The sequence below is a fragment of the Suncus etruscus genome, chromosome 8 (assembly GCF_024139225.1).
Source record: "Suncus etruscus isolate mSunEtr1 chromosome 8, mSunEtr1.pri.cur, whole genome shotgun sequence".
NCBI classification, from domain to species: domain Eukaryota; kingdom Metazoa; phylum Chordata; class Mammalia; order Eulipotyphla; family Soricidae; genus Suncus; species Suncus etruscus.
Window position 1 is genome coordinate 15,265,615 of NC_064855.1, and position 19,378 is coordinate 15,284,992.

General features: G+C 47.9%; 1 protein-coding gene across 1 annotated transcript; it reads left to right on the forward strand.

Moving 5' to 3' along the window:
- The first annotated feature begins 5,147 nt into the window (after positions 1-5,147).
- On the forward strand, positions 5,148-16,795 carry IFT46 (intraflagellar transport 46). Its single transcript, XM_049778206.1, is given in 19 exon segments — positions 5,148-5,342; positions 5,937-6,027; positions 8,296-8,375; positions 9,726-9,761; positions 9,763-9,810; positions 9,813-9,870; positions 10,282-10,334; positions 10,336-10,355; positions 10,476-10,500; positions 10,503-10,553; positions 10,555-10,572; positions 11,971-12,054; positions 12,056-12,076; positions 12,078-12,101; positions 12,808-12,929; positions 13,262-13,328; positions 15,095-15,155; positions 15,394-15,479; positions 16,463-16,795. Coding segments are annotated over 17 exon segments (915 nt in total). The 5' UTR covers positions 5,148-5,342; positions 5,937-6,027; positions 8,296-8,330; the 3' UTR covers positions 16,559-16,795.
- The last annotated feature ends 2,583 nt before the right edge of the window (positions 16,796-19,378 follow it).

The following is a 19,378-nucleotide window of genomic DNA, read 5'->3' on the forward strand; positions in this document are numbered from 1 at the left end:
CCTAGATTAGCATGTGTAAAGCAAACGCCCTACTGCTATGCACCACTGGATCCCGGCCCCTGAATTATATATTTTAAAAGTGTGGAATTTTATGTTTTGTGAGTTACATATATGGGAGTTATTTAATGAGTTATATATGGGAGGCCAAGGTTTGAGCCATAGCATGAACCCTCCCCCCAGTAATTCCCTAGCACTAAGTCAGGAGTAGTCCTAGTATTGCTGTATGTGGTTTCCAAACAAAAGTAAAACACAGGGGGGGGGGTGGAGAGATAGCATGGAGGTTAGGCATTTGTCTTGCATGCAGAAGGTCGGTAGTTCGAATTCAGGCATCCCATATGGTCCCCCAAGCCTACCAGGAGCGATTTCTGAGCATAGAGCCAGGAGTAACCTCTGAACGCTGCCGGGTATGACCCAAAAACTAAAAAAAAAAAAGGGGGGGCCAGAGAGATAGCACAGCGGTCAGGCGTTTGCCTTGCACACAGCCGAACCGGAACAGACCCTGGTTCAATCCCTGGCATCCCAAATGTTCCTCCCGCGAGCCTGCCAGGAGTAACTTCTGAGCAGGTGTGGCCCACCCAAAACAAACAAAAGTAAAACACTAAAAAAAATTGTAGTTTCATATACTGTATTATGCACGTGAAGAAAATGGTAACAACTTACAGAAAATTACCGCCCAAATTCTAGGCCTCTTAATATGGACAACAAAATCAAAGTCCAGTCTTCTGTTTTCATGGGTAATTCCAGGGCCAAATGTCAAACTTCTCAGGATATACATAATTCAGCATTTTCTTCCCTATATCATTTCATCCCCAACTTTGGTTGCAGCTCTTCGGCAGTCATTGCTCAATAAAGTATTAAAAGCAACTCTTTCTAGAGGTACTTTTTTTTGGTGTCTGTGTGTGTCAGGTCCTTATACGATGATGATATTGCTAATCCTTTATAACAATGCAGATAAGGACACAAAGATCAAAGTTAAATTCTTACCCAAGGGGCCAGAGAGATAACATGGAGGTTATCCTTGCATGCAGAAGGACAGTGGTGGTTCGAATCCCAGCATCCCATATGGTTCCCTGAGCCTGCCAGGAGCGATTTCTGAGCATAGAGCCAGGAGTAACCCCTGAGCAAAGCCGAGAGTGACCCAAAATTAAAAAAAAAAAATTCTATACCCACTCACAACTAAGGGGGGGATGGTGTCCTGAAAAGATAATATAGCAGTTAGGGTACTCAAGTTTGATATCTGGCATACTATATAGTCCCTTGAGTCTGCCAGGAGTGATCCTGAATACAGAGCCATTTTGGTGTGGTCCAAAAACAAACAAAAAAAGCAAACAAACAAACAAACAAAAGAAGTGACACATAGAGCACATATTCAATCTAGGTTTTCTCTTTTTTTTTTTTTGGTTTTTGGGTCACACCCGGCAGCGCTCAGGGGTTATTCCTGGCTCCAGGCTCAGAAATTGCTCCTGGCAGGCACGAGGGAACTATATGGGACGCTGGGATTCGGGATTCGAACCGATGACCTCTTGCATGAAAGGCAAATGCCCTACCTCCATGCTATCTCTCCGGCCCTGATTTTCTTTTTTTTTTTTTTTCTTTTTTTATTTATTTATTTATTTATTTATTTATTTTTGGTTTTTGGGTCACACCCGGCGGTGCTCAGGGGTTACTCCTGGCTTGTCTGCTCAGAAATAGCTCCTGGCAGGCAACGGGATTTGAACCAACCACCTTGGTCCTGGATTGACTACCTTGCTTTTTTTGTTTTTTTTTTTGTTTTTGTTTTTGTTTTTTGGGCCACACCCGGTGACGCTCAGGGGTTACTCCTGGCTATGCGCTCAGAAGTCGCTCTGGCTTGGGGGACCATATGGGATGCCGGGGGATCGAACCGCGAGTCCTTCCAAGGCTAGCGCAGGTAAGGCAGGCACCTTACCTCCAGCGCCACCGTCCCGGCCCATGGATTGACTACTTGGCAAGGCAAACGCCACTGTGCTATCTCTCCGGGCCCCTAATTTTTTATTTTTAATTATGAGAACAATGATGCAAAGAAGATGACAAGGTAAATTTACAGTGGAAGGAAGGACAATCATTCATAAACAGAGTTCTGAGAAAAATCCCATTGCTGACGCCTAAATTTTGAACTTACAAAGAACATAAGAAAAATAAAAACAGAACCCATGTACAATTACTTTGTCCACAAGTCCCCAGATTGTAGTACATTATCACTTTCCATTTAGATTTTCTTTTTTCTTTTTTTTTTTTATTTATTTATTTATTTATTTTTTTTTGGTTTTTGGGCCACACCCCAGTAACGCTCAGGGGTTACTCCTGGCTATGTGCTCAGAAGTTGCTCCTGGCTTGGGAGGACCCATATGGGACACCGGGGGATCGAACCACAGTCCGTCCAAAGTTAGCGCAGGCAAGGCAGGCACCTTACCTTTAGCGCCACCCCCGCCCGGCCCCAGATTTTCTTATTATTTAAACTTTGCCTACCAGTTTGCCCAGTTATTCCTAAATATTTAATTGAACACATAAAAAGTGCCAAGCATTACTCACAATTATTTTAGTTTTTGGTTTTTGGGTCACACTTGGCTGTGCTTAGGGGTTACTCCTGAGCTCAGCAATTGCTCCTGGCAGGCTCAGGGGTACTCACAATTCTTTTTGCGTGGATGATCTCAATTCATCCTACAAAAAGTTTCTGAGATAAGTAGTCTATTTATCTCCATTTTACAGGTGGAGAGATCAAGGTACAGGGAGGAAACTATTATGCCACAAGTCTCAGTGCTAGAAAATAGCATAATCAGGACCTGAACAAAGTCATCTCAGCTTCAGAACATGTAGCACACACTACAATTTAGAATTCTTTTTGTTTTGTTTTGTTTTCTTTTGGGGGCCACACACACACACACACACATCCACACACACACACACACACACACACAGGGGAACTCAGGGGCTACTCTTGGCTCTCAAGAAGGGGGGCACACCGGCGTAAGACGCTCAGGGGTTCCTCCTGGCTATGCGCTCAGAAATCGCTCTCTGCCATGGCTCGGGGGGGACCATGTGGAGATGCTGGGGATTGAACCCAAGTCTGTCCTGGGTAGGTCCATGCAAGGCAAATGCCCTATGCGCGGTGCTTTTTCTCTGTTCCTCAATTTAGAATTCTATTTTTCATTATTTTTATTTTTTAATTTTTTTGGCCACACCCGTGATGCTCAGGGCTTCCTCCTGCTCTATGCTCAGAAACGTCCTGGCAGGCTCGGGGACCATATGGGATGCCGGGATTCAAACCACCGTCCTTCTGCATGGATAGAGCAAATGCTTACCTCTTGTGCTATCGTCGCCGGCCTCCCAAATTTAGGATTCTTAATTCCATCTCCAGTGAAAACAAAGAAGCTAGTAGAATCTTCAGCATAGCTCACCTTTGGGATGGAGGACGAACTGGGTCCATCAGAGGCTACTCCAACTTCTGGCAGTGCTCTCAAGGGACAGCTCAATGCCAGAAATCAAACCTGGTGTCCAGCATGAGAAAAGCGAGGACTTGGGCGGGCCTGCATGGTGGCACTAGAGGTAAGGTGTCTGCCTTGCCACGCTAGCCTAAGACGGACCGCGGTTCAATCCCCGGCGTCCCATATGGTCCCCCAAGCCAGGAGCGACTTCTGAGCGCATAGCCAGGAGGAACCCCTGAGCGTTACCGGGTGTGGCCACCCCAAAAAGAAAGAAAGAAAAGCGAGTACTCCAGGGGGGCTGGAGCAATCGTATACCCGCTGTAGTGTGCCTTGCACACAGCTGTCCCATGTTTGATCCTTGGCATCCCCATGTACCACCAGAAGTAATTCTCCAGTCTTTAGAATTGTCTCCCTAGACACTTACTGTTTTATTGACTGTATTTTGTTTGTTTTGTTTTTGGGTCACACCTGCCACTGCTCAGGGCTCACTCCTGGAGGTGCTTAGGGGACCATGTGGGATGCTGGGGATTAAACTCTGGTCAGTGACATGCAAGGCAAACACCTTAACTGCTGTATGTATTGCTCAGGCCCCTGCTTTTTTTGGGGGGGGCACACCTGGTGATGCTCAGGGGTTACTCCTGGCTTGGGGGGTGGACCATATGGGACACCAGGCAATAGAACCGCAGTCTGTCTTAGGTTAGCACGTGCAAATCAGCTTGCACCACCGCTGCAGCCCAAGGCCCCTGGCTGCTCTGCAGAAATCGCTCCTGGCAGGCTCGGGGGAACATATGGGATGCTGGGATTCGAACCATCATCCTTCTGCATGCCTTACCTCCATGCTATCTCTCCGGCCCCTTATTTTTGATACTGTATATGGAACCCAGACTTCACACGTGAGAGGCATGTGCTATTCTGTTGGGCCACATTCCTGACAAGCATATATTATTGTAGGTGTGTTGGGGAGTGTTTGGCTCACATCTGCTAGCACCCAGAGATATTCCTACTGGGTGTAGGAAACCATGAGATTGCAGGGATTGAACAAAGTTAATGACATGCAAAGCAAGCGCCTTACCCACTGTTGTACCATCTCTCACCATAGGTTTCCCTGGTACCACAGAAAAGGAAAGAGAAAAAAATGTGAATAACAAATATGAGTTGGGAAAATAGCCTAAATGGGGTATTCAAGTAGATTCTGCAAGGTGAGGAGATTCTTTTGCTTTGTATTTGGATCACACTTGGCAGTGGGCAGTGCTTGAGGGTTACTCCCAGTTCTATGCCCAGGGGTCAAGGGTTAGATCCCACACAGAGATGCTCAGTGACTGACCGTGCAATGCTGGTGATGAAAATCATGCAGTTGGTTGCATTGGCTTATCTCTCCAATCCAATTTGTTTTTCAGGGTGGGGTAAGGAGATGCCGAGAATGTCAAGAATACAAAGGATGGTGGGACTGTTTTCTGGAACGTTGGGCTCAATTCTAATCAGACTCAATATTAGGTGAAATTGCATCCCCGAGGTCTAAATCCACAGTGTGATTTCTGGATATTGGAAGGGAAAGAGAACTACTAGATTATCAGCCGGGCTTCGCCACCCTTGGCCGCTAGTGGTCGCTACAGATGGAATTCCCCAAACCATAGATAACAGGGCGACTTGACCGCCTAGAGAGTCCCCTTCACAGATTCTCTCTGGATGGAGCCTTTGCTGGAAGAGACTGCGAAGCCTAGTGGAGATCTCACGAGAGTGAAGCAAGTCTCGCGATGATTTACTGATTAATTTATTGCCTAGCGACCGAGCAGCCAGTAGAAGAAGCACTGGAGGGGCCTGCTCTCAGATTGGAGTGTGACCCCAGCCCTAGCTGGGGTTCTTTCCAATATAGAGGAGACGGATTCAAAGGGGCTTCAGGTAATTCCTCCTCACCCTAGCAGAAAAAGAACCCCCTTTTCTTTTTCCTAATGCAAATAAACTCTGTCTCCTCTGCAACCTCCCCATCTCTCCCCATCTTTGTGACAGTTGTTGCTTTTTCCCCTTTCCTTCATTCAATACCAGCATAGTGGGTTGCACATGAAGATGATGCTCTTGGGATTATTGGCTGGAACCTAAACACTAGAATTCACCTTCTTTTTAGAGACCCCCCCCCATTCCCCGCAAGTTCCTTCCTTTCCCCAAAGTGAACCCAGAGACAGCCCTTCTGGAGCCCCCAAACTTCCTTTAAGAAACCCCAACTTCCTTTAAGAAACCTTTCCCCCAAAAAGCTGTGTCTCCAATTTTGAGGAGCTGCTGTCAGTTCCCTCCACGATTGATTCCCCTGGTTCCCCAGCCAGCCTGCCACAGGGCTGCCACCGTGACTTAAAGAAGGGCTTGATCTGGAGCCAAGAAGCGTTCAAGAAAGTTGAAACAGGATTTGAAGGTTGGCGGGTGTCTTGGATCTGAAGCTGATCTGACTCATCGCTCCACAGTGCTGTCACATAACCATACCCCCTTTGTCTTCAAACCAAGGTTGTTGAAAACCAGACGTATGATGAACGTCTAGAGATTAATGACTCTGAAGAGGTTGCAAGTATTACTACTCCAACCCCAAAACACAAAGGTAAGAGAGGGAAGGAAAGAGGGAAGGAAACTCAGAACAAAGACAGAATGTTTAGTGGTAGACTCCATGAAGTTAGTATTTTTTTCGGAGGTTGGGGAGGGGGGTCACATCTGGCAATGTTTAGGGATTACTCCTGGCTCTGCACTCAGGATCACTCCTGGCAGTGCTCAGGGGACCATATGGTTTTGTTTTTTTTTTTAAGTATTTTTATTTTTTGGGGGGGTCACACCCGCAGCACTCAGGGGTTACTCCTGGCTCTGTGCTCAGAAATTGCTTCTGGCAGGCTTGGGGAACCATGTGGGATGCCGGGATTCGAACCACCATCCATCTCCATGCAAGGCAAATACCCTACCTCCATGCTATCTCTCTGGCCCCCCATATGGGGTTTTAGGATGGAACCTGGATAAGTCTCAAGCAAAGCAAGTGCCCTTCCTTCTGTATGATCTAACTCCATGAAGTTCCTGGTTTTTTATTTCCTCCGTTTTAATCACTTCAAATGGTTGCTTTCAGAGCCATGTTTCTTCATTTTTTTTTTTTTTTTTTTTTTTTTGGTTTTTGGGCCACACCCAGTAATGCTCAGGGGTTACTCCTGGCTATGTGCTCAGAAGTTGCTCCTGGCTTGGGGGACCATATGGGACACCGGGGGATCGAACCGCGGTCCGTCCAAAGCTGGCGCAGGCAAGGCAGGTACCTTACCTTTAGCGCCACCGCCCGGCCCCATGTTTCTTCATTTTTTACTGTGTGTGTGTGTGTGTGTGTGTGTGTGTTTTGGCCACACCCGTTTGACGCTCAGGGGTTACTCCTGGCTATGCGCTCAGAAATTGCCCCTGGCTTGGGGGGACCATATGGGACACTGGGGGATCAAACCGCGGTCCTTCCTTGGCTAGCGCTTGCAAGGCTGACACCTTACCTCTAGTGCCACCTCACCAGCCGTGTGTGTGTGTGTGTGTGTGTGTGTGTGTGTGTTTATGTACTTACAAACACTACCCATGCATCCCTTCCATTACAAAGTCCTACAAACACCCCTGGACCTCAGAAGAAATCAAAACAAAACAAAATAGAAACTAATGTAAAAGGAAGCAACTATTTGAAAGGATCATTGAAAGATCTGAGTTTAGGAGCTGGAGAGATAGCTGAAGGTAAGGTGTTTGCCGTGCATGCAGAAGACCCAGGACGGACTTGGGTTCAATCCCCAACATCCCATATGGTCCCTCAAGCCTGCCAGGAGCAATTTCTGAGTGTAGAGCCAGGAGTAACCCCTGAGGACTGCCGGGTGTGACCCCACCCCACCCAAAAAAAAAAAAAAAAGAACTTGGGGCCGAAGTGATAGCACAGCAGTTGAGCATTTGCCTTGCATGCTGCTGACCCAGGACTGACCCAGGACCGACTCAATTTCCATCCCCAGCATCCCAGATGGTCCTCGAGTCTGCCAGGAGTGATTTATTTTTTTATTTTTTATTTTTATTTTTTGGAGAGGGGGAGATCACACCCGGCAGCGCTCAGGGGTTACTTCTGGCTCTATGCTCAGAAAGCGCTCCTGGCAGGCTCGGGGGACCATGTTGGATGCTGGATTCGAACCACCGTCCTTCTGCATCTAAGTCAAAAGTCTTACCGCTGTGCTATCTCTCCGGCCCCCAGGAGTGGTTTCTGAGTACAGAGCCAGGAGTAACCCCTGAGCACTGCTGGATGTGCCCCCCCAAAAATAAACTTGGGCCCGGAGAGATAGCACAGCGGCGTTTGCCTTGCAAGCAGCCAATCCAGGACCAAAGGTGGTTGGTTCGAATCCCGGTGTCCCATATGGTCCCTGTGCCTGACAGGAGCAAAGCCAGAAGTAACCCCTGAGCGCCACTGGATGTGGGCCAAAACCCAAAAATAAATAAATAAATAAATAAATAAAATAAACTTGTTCCTGAATGCTATTTGTATAAAAACCTAAAAATGGCCAGGAGTGACTTCTTTTTTTTTTTTTTTTTTTTTTTGGTTTTTGGCCCACACCCAGCGGTGCTCAGGGGATACTCCTGGCTGTCTGCTCAGAAATAGCTCCTGGCAGGCACGGGGGACCATATGGGACACCGGGATTCGAACCAACCACCTTTGGTCCTGGATTGGCTGCTTGCAAGGCAAACGCCGCTGTGCTATCTCTCCGGGCCCAGGAGTGACTTCTGAGCGTATAGCCAGGAGTAACCCCTGAGCGTCACTGGGTGTGGCCCAAAAACCAAAACCAAAACCAAAACAAAAAAAACTAAAAATGAAACTTTTCTTTTGAAGGAATTAATCTTTCTGCCCATCTTACAGACAAGACTATGGCTGACAATGGCAATGACGAGTTTGCAGAAGAAAACAGTAAGGTGCATATGTGTGCGGGACCCAGAGCTGCTCGGGAAATATTTACATGGGGGGGGGTCAGTCCACACTCACACTGGTTCAGCTGTTAAAGTTTCCTGACCTCTCACCGTCAGTGGGTGGAGGCCTGGAACTTCTGGGAGGAAAATATGAGCACACTGCCTGAAGATTTCGGACTTTTTGAATGAGAGACTTCATATAATAGAGGCCAATGTTTCACAAACTTTCTTGATCACAAGTACTAATGTTTCTTCCTCTCCTCTTTTTCTTTCTTTCTTTGGGGGTAATAGAACGGTAGGACTTCAGAAAGGCAAGGCAGGGGGATGGGAGAGACAGAACAGGAGGTAAGACATTGGCCTTGCATGTCACTGCTTTCGTCCTCTGATCCTGGTTTGATTCCTGGCACCTTCTTTGGTTTCTCTGCCATACCACCAGAGCCAGCAATAGCCCTTCCAAAGAAAAGGATGGGCTGAAGAGATAGAGCAGAGATTAAGGTACTTATCTTGCGAACAAATGGTTCTGATTCTCTCCCTGACACCACTTGTGGTCTTCCAAGCATCTCTAGGGAATGATCCATGAGCATTAGAGCCAGGAGTAAGTCCTGAGCATCGTTGGATGTGCCCATTAAACAAAACAAAATAGCAACAAAAACAGTCTTTGGGGCCGAGAGATAGCAAGGAGGTAAAGCATTTGCCTTGCATGCAGAAGGTTGGTGGTTTGAATCCCGGCATCCCATGTGGTCCCCCGAGCCTGCCAGGAGCGATTTTTGAGTGTAGAGCCAGGAGTAGCCCCTGAGCGCTACTGGGTGTGACCCAAAAACCAAAAAAAAAAAAAAAAAAGTCTTTGGGAATCTGTAAATACACTTTTGGAGGAAAGTGAAGGCTTTGGACCTTCAGAGATGTGCTGAGAAGCTCACTCTATCTCTGCCTAGGGTTCACTCCTGGCAGTAGTCCTTGGGGTGCGGTGTGAGGAGTCAAACCAAGGTAGAGAGGTGACCGAGAGATAGCATAGCAGTAGGGGTGTTTGTGCCTTGCAAGCAGCTGGCCTGGAACGGACCCGGGTTCGATTCCCAACATCCCATATGGTTCTCCCTGAGCCTGCCAGGATCAATTTCTTAGTTTTTTAGTGTAGGATCCAGGAGTAACTCCTGAGCGCTGCCGTGTGGTGGCCAAAACAAACAACAAACAAAACAAAAATAACACAACCAAACAAACACAAGATACAGATAGGGCTGCCATGCAGAAGTAAACACTTGAACTGTTATGCTATCTTTTGGCTAAGGGAGAGAAGGGTATCAGTCTGGAGGGCATTTTCTCTCTATGGATCTTCCCCTTGCCCACCCTGCACTGTCGCAGGAGAAGAACTCGAATCTGACACCTCAGAGGGGGCTCCAGCGAAAATGATGATGACGATGATGATGACGATGATGATGATGGCACTATCAGAAACCGAACTCAGATGATGATGAAGATGATGAGCATAGGGCTTCTTTTGGAAGGGGTGAGGCAGAGCCCCTCTGGGTTTTGTAGGAGTACCATCTTTGGAAGGAGAACGAGAGTCTGGATCTCTTTTGATAGCCCCCGGGTTGGCTTTTCACAGGTCCCAGAAGCCCATCATGAGGGCCTTCTGTGTTAATTTCAGTGTTTGGGGCAGGTCTCTTCTCAGAGCTCAGGGGCCGTTTCTAGAGGTCTTTGGGGGACCAATAGAAATGGCACCCCAGAGTTCTTACCATGAAAACCCTGTGCTACAGCCAGCAAGCCAGCTGCCCGTCCCTCAGTAATCTCTTTCAGATTTGTTCCTAGAAGCCACCCAGGGGAAAGATGGGCTGCCAGGCAGGGAGTTGCGTTTAGAGCCCCTTGACTTGGCAGTCGGGTCACATGGCTCATACCCTCGGCCTTCCTCTCTCCAGAGCCTACAATCCTGCGGATTACGAGCATTTGCCCGTTTCTGCGGAGATCAAGGAGTCTCTTTCAGTATATCAGTAGGTTGAGTACGAGAAGCCCCGCTTCCCTCAGTCCAATGCCCCCCCCTTTCTTTCATTCTGAAACTGCCTGTTTTGCTGGACTGTTTCTACTCCATCTGCCCCTGTGGCACTTGTCCCCTAGGTACACACCTCAGCCGATTGGGCTTGGACCCACAAGCTGAAGCCTTTCATTCCGATTTTATCCCGGCCGTTGGGGGATAGTCGATGCCTTCTTAAAGGTACCATCAGAACAGAGCAACTCCTCCTGAATTGTTTCTTTTATTTATTTATTTATTATTTATTTATTTATTTATTTATTTATTTATTTATTTTTGGTTTTTGGGCCACACCCGGCGGTGCTCAGGTGTTACTCCTGGCTGTCTGCTCAGAAATAGCTCCTGGCAGGCACGGGGGACAATATGGGACACTGGGATTCAAACCAACCACCTTTGGTCCTGGATCGGCTGCTTGCAAGGCAAACGCTGCTGTGCTATCTCTCCGGGCCTGAATTGTTTCTTTTCACCCCTCACTCTCATGATGCTTCTGATTGGCTTGACTGGCCCTGCTATCTTGCTAAATATTCATTTTATTGGAGTCTTTCACCTTGTACTCTAATTCAGACGGTGCTCATCACAATCAGGTAACACTTGGTCATCAGTTATTATCAGAATACAGTGATTTTGTCATTGGAATTGCCTTGACTTTAACTTAAGATTTAAGGTCCAATAGGTCATTATCATCTCAATGGGGGCCATGTGGTCCCTATAGGCCCCCAGGTTATTGCAAGGAGGCCCCAGGTAAAATTCCACACCATGACAGTAGGGGAAAACCAGTATGACAGGGGCCACAGGAAAGTCAGATGGGATTAAAGATCCTGCTATGAGGGAGCCGGAAGAGATAGCATGGAGGGAAGGTGGTTGCCTTTCATACAGAATGGTCATTGGTTCCAATCTCAGCATCCCATATGGTCCCCCGAGCCTGCCAGGGATCGATTTCTGAGTGTGGAGCCAGAAGTAACCTCTGAAGCGCTGCCGAGTGTGACCCAAAAACCATTAAAAAAGTGGGCCGGAGAGATAGCATTGAGGTAAGTGCGTTTGCCCTCTCATGCAGGAGGTCATCGGTTCGAATCCCGGCGTCCCATATATGGGTCCATCCCGTGCCTGCCAGGAGCAATTTCTGGAGCCTGGAGCCAGGGAATAATCCCCTGAGACACTGCGGGTGTGACCCAAAAACCACAAAAAAAAAAAAAAAAAAAAAAAAAAAAAAAAAAACCATAAAAAAAAAAAAAAAAAAAAAGATCCTGCTAGAGATCTTGCCTTTCCCCCTTGGGCATTTATTTGATATATATTTTTTGGGGGTTCACACACCGGCCACCGCTCAGTGGGTTACTCCTGGCTTTACACTCAGAAATCGCCTCCAGTATGGCTTGGGGGTACATATGGGATGCTGGGATTCGAACCACCATCCTTCTGCATGCAAGGCAAATGCCTTACTGCTGTGCTATCTCTTTGGCCCCTTGATATGTTTCTTTCACTGTCAACTATAGCACCCAATTTTTCCTATTCAGTCCTAGGGAAGCCGTGGCCATCTGTGGTCCCCTCCAGTTTCCCTACTGCTTTCTTCATTTTCTCAACTAGTTTCCACGTCCTGATGGGAAGCCTGACAACCTTGGCCTTTTGGTGTTAGATGAGCCGTCCACAAAGCAGTCAGACCCCACGGTTGCTCTCGTTGTGGCTAACAGAGAGATTCCAAACAGCACAATGTCACGGTAAGATCCTGGCCCTTTCCAGGCTTCCGTCCAGAAGTGCCTACAGCAGGGGCCTAGTTAGCATTTACATGTCTCCATTGGATGGCCAGACTTTCAGAAACCAGCTCTATTTTGTTGCTGTTTTTGTGGCCTCTCAGTGTTGCTTAAGGTCTACTCCACTCTGTGCTCAAGGATCACACCTGGTGATGCTCACTGGGGACCTACAGGGGGATGTTGAGACAGAGTCTATATAGTAGCCTTCTGTACTATAATTTTGATCAGCATTTTTTAATTTTTGTCCACTTCAGTAGGTATGAAGTGTTATCTCAGTTAATTCTGCTCATCACATCACTCAAGGAATATTCCACCACATTTCTGATAATCTTGTTTTGGGTTGCTGCCGAGGGCTTCCATTTTCTTTCTTTTTTTTGGGGGGGGGCATACCCAGTGCGTTCAGGGGTTACTCCTGCTTTGCACTCAGAAATCACTCCTGGGCAGGCTCAGGGGACCATATGGGATGCCAGGAATTGAACTGGGGTCGATCTGTGCAGGCTGATTACAAGGCAAATGTCCTGCGTGCTATCACTATCAGCTCCGGCCCCAGGCTTCTGTTTTCACCATATACTTTATGCATAAAATAGTGGCAGCCAGTGAGCTCCTCTAGGAGCTCTAGGACACACAAGGGATTTCTAGTTCCGTCAGCCAGGTTTTGCCTTTGTTATTCTAGCAACATATGAAAGTAAAAAGTCTGGAAGAGGCAGAGAAAAATCCCAAAGCCATTGACACATGGATTGAGAGCATCTCCGAACTGCACCGGTCAAAGCCCCCCGCAACTGTGCACTACACCAGGTGAGAGAGGTCCCATGTTCAGCGCGGGAGCCTAGGGCTGCCTCCCCACTATTGCTTCCAAGAAGAGGAGACAAAAGCAGGGGACAGAGTTGATCCATCTGAGATGTTCTGAGTTCTGGCAGCTGTCAGTTGGGCTGACAGTGGACAGAGCTGTTTCATTATCTGGTTTCCTTACTAAGCTTGTTCCTGGAAGTCCCAGTGCAGGAGTTGGTATTGCCTAGGCGGGGTTCACTGGGAACCCTAATGTAGCCAACTGCAAAGTGACCATCTTCCTGGAAGATTCTGCCTCAGAATCACAGCTTTCTTGTTGGTATTTGCCTTTATCCATTTAGGCCCATGCCTGACATTGACACACTGATGCAAGAATGGCCCCCCGAATTTGAAGAGCTTCTGGGCAAGGTGAGTGGAAAGGTTGCAGGCGCTGAGCAAGTGTGGCCCTCAGTCTGACTCAGTGTCTCCTTATTAATGCTCATTAACCCTTTAAAGGAAGCACTATGTAGGCAGGAATTTACATCTCTAAGTATTTATTCTTACTAGCTGAACACTTTTTGTTTGATTGTTTTTTTGGGGCTACACTTGGTGGTGCTCGAGGTTACTCCTGGCTCTGTGCTCAGGAATCACTCCTGGTGGTGCCTTGAGAACCCTATAGAATGCTACGTATTGAACTTGGGTTGGCCACATGCAAAGCAAATGCCCTACCAGCTCTGGCCCTTGTGTTTAACCAGCACTTAAAAAACAAACAAACAAACAAACCAAAACCCGGCCAGGGAAGGCACTTACCTTGCACATAACAGACCCAGGATCCATCCCTGGCACCATACATGGTCCCTCAAATCCTGCCAGCAGTGATCCTGAGCTTCGCCACATGTTAGCATCTAGTAAGCCTTTCATTTCTGGTCTACAACATATTGATTTGATATTTATATCTATTGTAAAATGGTCACCGGAATGTGTCTAGTTAGCATCTATTAGAAGTAATCTTTTTTTTTTTTTGGTCACACCCAGCAGCGCTCAGGGGTTACTTCTGGCTCCACACTCAGAAATCACTCCTGGCAGGCTCGGGGGACCATATGGGATGCCGGGATTTGAACCAATCACCTTCTGCATGAAAGGCAAACGCCTTACCTCCATGATATCTCTTCGGCCCCTATTAGAATTAATCTTAATACATGAATGGGAATCTCTTTGACTGATCAGAGTGGGGAAAAGAACTTGCATTTTTTTTTTTTTTTTTTTAAATTTTTGGGTCACACCTGGTGGCGCTCAGGAGTTACTCCTGGCTCTATGTTCAGAAGTGGCTCCTGGTAAACTCAGGGGACCAGGATGCCAGGATTTGAACCTATGCAAGGCAAATGCCTTACCGCTGTGCTATTGCTCTGGTTCCCCCCCCCCCTTTTTTTTTGGTCACACTCGGCAATGTTCAGGGGTTACTCCTGGCTCTACACTCAAAAATTGCTCCTGGCAGGCTCAGGGACCACTGTATGGGATGCTGGGATTCGAACCACCGTCCTTCTGCATGCAAGGCAAATGCTCTACCTCCATGCTATCTCTCTGGCCCATGGCATTTCTTTTCTATTTAAACTTTATTTATTGATTGGTTTTTGGGCCACACCCAGTGCACTCCTGGCTTCTGCACTCAGAAATTGCCCCTGCCTGGGTGGAGGACCATCTTGTATGCCAAAATTGAACCCAGGTCCCTCTTGGGTCAGCCACATGCAAGGCAAATGCCCTACTGCTGTGCTATTTCTCTGGCCCCACACTTGCATTTCTCTTAGGACTGTTAGCATAGCAGGACAGCATTTTTCACTACAGAAACTCATTTTCTCCCAGACCTAGCCAGCCTTCTTCAATCAAGGCATAGGCAGGGTTGATTGACTTTTCTTGCTTCTTTCTTGTTGGTCTGCTTTTCTCAACTTTCCAACTTCCCCTTAGAAAGCCACCAGTCATGCTGGATTGGTAACCATCCCAAAGGTCCCTTTAGTGATGTCTTTTAGGATCCTTGTCCAAGTTGGTCTTCTGTGGTACACAGACAAGGACAGGGTTTGGGTTTCTGTGTTTTGGATGCACTTCCTCTGGCTTTATGTTTGTGAGTTTTTCTTCCAGTGCTATGTCCTCAAAACTTCAGCCCCTTCACACTGTGGTCCCCATCTCCTGTGCCCTATTAGGTGAGCCTGTCCACGGCAGAGGTCGACTGCAGCCTGGCAGAGTACATTGACATGATCTGTGGTAAGTGCGCCTACTTGCTATCTCTCCCCCTTGCTGCACTGGGAGCTCGGCAAAGGTCTCATGCATCTAGGACAGCGGCTTTAAGCCGGATTTATGTTTGGTTCAGGGAGGGGTTGTGGGTTGGCTGGGTAGGGTACAGAACCCCTAAAGGAACAGGAGTAGATCACTTCCAGGAGAGTACCGGCTCACGAAACGGGGTGCCCTTTGCATCCAGAATATCCTTTGATTTTCGTTTCAGCCATCCTGGACATCCCTATCTACAAAAGTCGGATTCAGTCCCTCCACTTGTTCTTTTCCCTCTTTTCGGAATTCAAGAACTCCCAGGTGAGACCTGTGGCTGGGGTGCCTAACCTAGGAACCACTGGCTCTGCTGTTTACCTCTGCCTGACCCCCCACTCAGCCAGCAGTGGCCGTGGGGCCAGGCTGTGCAGGCAGGGCATAGCCTGGGCTGTCTTTTTTTTTTTTTTTTTTTGTTTTTTGGGCCACACCCGGTAACGCTCAGGGGTTACTCCTGGCTATGTGCTCAGAAGTTGCTCCTGGCTTGGGGGACCATATGGGACGCCGGGGGATCGAACCGCGGTCCATCCAAGGTTAGCGCAGGCAAGGCAGGCACCTTACCTTTAGCGCCACCGCCCGGCCCCATAGCGCCACCGCCCGGCCCCGCCTGGGCTGTCTTAAGATGAGTCTGCCATGATTCTACCAGGGATCTTTGTTCCCATGAGAAAACAAATGAACTATTGTAGCTGGAAGGAAGTTGAGGGAAGTTCTGGAAGGAGGTGGAGCTACTTCTAGCAGACTTTCAAAGCCAATACCAAGGAATTGTTTTATAAGTAGAATTGTAGTAGGGAAGAGGGAGTGGGAGCCTAAGACTAGGCAATAGTACAGGAATACTTGCTTTGCACATGCCTGACCTGGGTTCAACCAATGATACCATTTAGGGTCCTTTGAGTTCTGCCAGTAATGATCCCTGAGCATGGCCAGATGGCCTGAAAACAAAACTGAAACCTAATTTTTTGTTTTCCTTTGTTTTTTTTGAGCCCCACACCCAGCGGCGCTCAGAGTTACTCCTGGCTCTGTGCTCAAAAATTATGCCTGGCAGGCTCAGGGGACCATATGAGATGCCAGGATCGAACCTGGGTTGGTCCCAGGTTGGTAGCGTGCAAGGCAAAACACCCTTCCACTGTGCTATCACTCTGGCCTCTGAAGCCTAAAGTGATGTAGAGAGGTTAGTTTTGAGGCAAATGTGGCACCTACCCTCTCCTTAATGCTCTGTGTTTCCTGTTCCTTCACCTCTTCCTCTCTCACAGCATTTTAAAGCTCTTGCTGAAGGCAAGAAGACTTTCACCCCTTTATCCAGCTCCACTCTCCAGACTGGAGATGCAGAGATTTTCACCATCAGCTGAGACCTGGCTGGCTCAGCCTCTGGCTAACCTGGACCATCTGCAGGGTGAGGAGAGTTGGGTGGAGGAGGGATCACGGTCTGCTCTCCGGAGTCTCTTTATAGTGCTCCACCATCCTCCACCTTCTCCATCAGAACCCACTGCTCAAGTGCTGTCCAGTGTCTCCACTGTCCATTCGGTGGAGTGACACCTCTCCCCTCTGTTCGACTGAGCTAGAAGAACTGGAATCTCGAGCTTCTAGATAGAGGCTCAAGCTTGAAGGGCAGCTTCTTGCCCATCCCTAACGGGATAGTCATGCTTTCTTTTTTTTCTCATTCTTGAAGTTCGTTGGCAAAGATTTTACAAATAAAATGTTCTCCCTTTTGCATTATCCTGGTGTTCTAGAATGATGAGACAGGCTGAACTCAAGGCAGGGATAAGGAAACATGCAGAGAGAGGCATGCCATGGTTGCAGTTTTCAGCAAACCACTGTGTAATGAAATAAATGATCCCAATTCTAGGATGTGCGCTAAGGGGAGTCTTTCCCAGCGGGCTCTTACCCACTGTGTTGTCTGATTCATAGCCTGGCCTGGCCAGCTCCACACCTAGGGACCAGTCATTTCAGCCCCAGGCTCCAAGCAAATTGCCTTTCATTGGGAGTAGAGATACATTATCTATCAGATGGCTGAAATAGTGGAAAATTGGTGCTGAGCTGGAGGACAAGGGGTAAGGAGAATGCTTAGTCTGCAGTTAACCTGGTTCAAGCCCCAGAACCACATATACCCCCAGAAGTTCCTGGGGATAGCCCTGGAGACCTCTGAGCACTTTCAGGTGAAGCCCTCTAGGCCCTCAGCACCACTGATGTGGCCCAGGTTAGTCTTGCCAGCCACCAAGGATTTGAGCCTCTCCCTCCACAATCCCGGTTAGCTGAGAATGTCTGGGAGGGTCATCTGGGCCGTCTGTTTACTGCTTGGAAGACTGCTAAAAAAAAAAAATTGGTGTTTTTCTGGAAAGAGAAAACTCATGTTGGGGCATTATTAATGCTTGAAAATTCCATATTCTGGGACCACCAGAGAGTAGAGTGAATAAGACACTTGCTTTGCACAGCTGACCCAGGTTCAGTAAGAGCATTCCATATGGTAACCTGAGCTCTGCGAGGAATGACCCTGAAGTATTAATTAAATTAATGAGTCCGAGTCCTTGATGGTGGTGGGGTGATGTGGTATGGATGGTGAGCCTTTCTAGGCCAGGGCCAGGTGCCTGCACCCCCTTTTAGCCGCAGGTCTGTAGCTATCATGGATGACGGCGAGGGAAATGATCCACAGGCAGTCAATAGAAGTGGGAGACATGAAGATTATTATAAGGCCCTACCGCCATATGCATATTTTACATGGCTTCTCAACTAACCTTCTAAGAAGCCTCCTTCAGCTGCCCTGCATCTAGCCTGTCTCTCCTCTCTCCATCTGTGTCCTTCTCCTGAGGCTTCTCTTTACCACCTCTCCCCATGGCCTCCATAAGTAACAACCAGGAGTGGGTAGGCTTACCATCAGGTAAGATTAGTATTTGGCCTAGGGAGGGGTAACATGATCCAAGAGCACAGCTAGGTGTAACCCCAAAATAAGACATATGGGGTAAAGAGATGATTCAGAGGTTATGGTGGTTGTCTTACATGTGGCCAACCCTGGTTCAATCCTGGGCATTACACGTGGTCCCCTGAGCACCCTCAGGAGTGACTCCTGTACACCACTGAGTATGTCCCAGATCTCCAAATAAGATTTTTTTTTTTTTTTTTTTTTTTTTGGTTTTTGGGCCACACCCGGTAACGCTCAGGGGTTACTACTGGCTATGCGCTCAGAAGTCGCTCCTGGCTTGGGGGACCATATGGGACACCGGGGGATCGAACCGCGGTCCGTCTCCTAGGCTAGCGCAGGTAAGGCAGGCACCTTACCTCCAGCGCCACCGCCCGGCCCCCCAAATAAGATTTTGGGGGGTAAAGGGACAGGGAGATAGTACAGTTAGTGTAGAGGGGCAAGCATTTATTTTGCATGTGGCTGACTTGCATTCAATTCCTGACATCTCAAATGGTTCCTGAACACACTACCAGGCTTATTCGCATGCAGAGCCATTAATAACCTCTGAACACTGCTGCATGTGCTCCACCACCACAAGAAAGATCTGGGGGTCTGGGACAAGGAGCTAACCTTGCACATTCAGGGCGAGTTGGGTCCTCAGTACACAGAGCAGCACCAACAGTGACCCCCTATTCATGGAACTGGGAGTTATCCCTAAATACCACCCCCCAGATTTATATATAAAATAAACCATTGAGGGAATGTTATTAGAGATACAGCACTTTCCTTCCTTGAGCAAGGCCCTGGGTTTACTCCCAGTATTGCAAACAATATAAAAATTAAACCTGGGAGATACCTCAGTGGTTTAGGAGTATAGGCTTTCCATTATGTGGGTGGGCTGGGTTTGGTCCCTGGTACCCCATGATAGTCTCAGAACCCACTAGAAATCATGCCTCCTATCCTCCAGCAACAAAATGGAAAGAGCTCCATCATAGTGGGGAGTGGCCCCCCAAAGTAAGGAATCAATCACGAATGAGTCATGGAACAGACTCCTGGTCCAGTTTATTGAGTTTCCTGTGTGCTGAGCATTGTCCTAGGCAATAACGAGGAAAAGGCAGAACAAGGTACTGGCAAGGGGAAAACAGACTCAGTGCTACATTCATCTGCATCAGTGTCCAGTGGCCTTCTGAGATTGGATGAGGGAAGGTGAGATCACCGGCCTCCCTAAAACTAGCATTGCTTCAAATCATGTGTCCCTGCCAGGACAGGAAGA